We start from the raw sequence: 2,329 nt of genomic DNA, 5'->3' as shown, positions 1-2,329 counted from the left end.
CAAACCATAGCCCCTTAAAGTTAGCCCAGAAAAACCAAAAAAACAGACATATACCCTAAAAACGAAGAGATAGCGAGTTGATCTATTTCGCAAAAAGGTGTGTTTTGAAAGCATCAACAACTTTGTAGAACATCGAGAAACTGTAAAAAATCAAGTGAAAAAGTTACAATGAAAGAACACTTTTTAAGGGGGTATTCCGACATGTACTTCAATTTCACCCAATAACTTTTTTCGCTTAACAGATAGCCATTTCGCTACTTCAACAAAGTTTCATAAAATTATTTCGTCTACAAACTTTCCATACATGACTATCAATTTTGGCAACAACTTGCAAAGTTATTTTTTTTATCTGCGTATATACCCCCTTAAATAAAATTTTTCCAACATTATATTAAACTACTTAAAAAATGAAGAAACCTTTCCGAAGACATCAAAGTGCCATAACTAATAGTTTCGTCGCAAATATCAATGTCCGGCTTTTTTTGATTCCGTCCCACTGTGCGGCGCAGAACAGTTACATCGGTGTGTCTAGTCTGCATTTCTGGACTGCTGCACGGTGTTGAGAAACATGCCTCTGGAGATCCGAGTGCCACAGAAAATTCTTCGCTGGCCATCGAATCAGATGACTGATTTTGTGACGTCATCACAGAATCATAGTGACGCACCCGCCGTGGAAACTCACCTTTTTCATCGGGTACGCGTGTTGCATGTTGTGGTGTGAGAAAAGTTGGCGAATCAAAGCACTCATTGCTCCTTTCCTTGTGGTGATAAAGCTGAATTTGATCGACATGACGTTTTACTTGTTTTTCGCGGTATTCAATTTTGTAGTGTAAATCTCCCAGCTGCTCTATAATAATTCCTGGAATCCACTTATCCATTCGTACATTACCAGAAAGAAAATATACTCTCTGTCCCGGAGTGAATGATCGGAATGACGTGTTAAAATTTGCTTTTTGTTTCTCCGTGATTCTTGTATTCGCATCAAGTGGTCTCACCAAATCTAGCCGAGTTCGAATATTGCGTCCCAGGAAGAGTTTGGCGGGTGATTTGATTTGTGTAATCCGTGGCGATCAATTCTGTGGCCCAGGCATTCGAGAGATGATGCTGCGAATACGCATTTCGATCGATTTAGACGTAGTCCATTTAGCCTCAATCTATCCAAGGTGACTGTTAGTGCTTGAAGAAGGCTGTCGAAGTCCTTAGCGAACACGATTATGTCATCGTAGAAACTGACGACTACATCGTCCAATCCTTGAAGGACCGACTCCATGCGGCGCTGCCAAATAGCTGAAATGTTTGCCGCTCCGTATACCGCCCGAGTTGGACGAATGAGCCCGTGCGTTGCCGTGTTCAGCGTTAGTGCATGACTAAACTGTCCGTCGATCGGAAGATGAGTATACGCATCGGTCACATCTAAATGGCAAAACATGCTAGCACCGTCTGAAAATCGTCTCAATCTTCGGTATGGGATGTTCGTCGACTATCATTCTCGGGTTGACGGTTGGTTTGTAGTTTCCGGTGATCCGCAAGTCGCCATTTTTCTTTACTACTATGTGAGTAGGTGATGCCCACTCGGAGTATTCCACCTTTTCGAAAAATCCTGATGCAAGTTTTTTGTCGATTTCGGCTGCGTATCGCTCTCGCAGTGCATATGGTACATCACGTGCTTTGGCGAATACCGGAGACACTTCTGGTTTCCAATGAACTTTGGCTGGCGGCACCACCAGCTTCCCGGGGATTTGACTGAAGACGTCTTCATATCCTCTCAGTAGTGTCGAAAGGCGTGCTGATTGAGTCGGAGTTTGTTCCGAAGAGTTAATAGAGGTGGTTGACGTATCTATAGAGAACAACCGATTCAGATTGATTTCGTTAACAAAATGAGAGATCCAATCGCGCCCAAACAGTGGATCTGATTCCCCAGACACGACGTACAAAATCAACCTGCGCGTCGCGGTTCCAAAGGATACATTTACCGGGATACGCCCTGGGCAATTAATGCGATGTCCGGTGTAGCTCGAAAATTGTCTGTCCGTTCTTAGTAACGAGTATTTAGGTTTAATGGTCCGCAGTGTGGATTCTGCAATTATACCACAGGGAGCTCCAGTGTCCAGTTCCATTTGTAGCGCACGACAGTCGATTTTTACATCGATCATCTTCTTTCCCGGGGATTTCATATCGTGTACTTGACTCAACGATTGGACTACGTCGATAACGGGTTGTGGTATTTCCTCTGAGTCCACTTGATCAGCCGATGACTCCTGGACCGGCGGCCTTCTTGATCTGCACACTTTCGAAATATGGCCTTTGATATTACAATTGTGACAACGAA

The 2,329-nt window shown here is 43.7% G+C and overlaps 1 protein-coding gene across 1 annotated transcript; it reads right to left on the bottom strand.

The window, feature by feature from the left end:
• Positions 1-1,000: 1,000 nt before the first annotated feature.
• LOC131679363 (uncharacterized protein K02A2.6-like) lies at positions 1,001-1,429 on the bottom strand. Its single transcript, XM_058960076.1, has one exon. The coding sequence runs from the start codon at positions 1,427-1,429 to the stop codon at positions 1,001-1,003; it is 429 nt and encodes a 142-aa protein (XP_058816059.1).
• Positions 1,430-2,329: the final 900 nt, after the last annotated feature.

The sequence above is a fragment of the Topomyia yanbarensis genome, chromosome 2, assembly GCF_030247195.1.
Source record: "Topomyia yanbarensis strain Yona2022 chromosome 2, ASM3024719v1, whole genome shotgun sequence".
NCBI lineage: Eukaryota > Metazoa > Arthropoda > Insecta > Diptera > Culicidae > Topomyia > Topomyia yanbarensis.
This window is presented reverse-complemented; position numbering and strand designations above follow the sequence as displayed.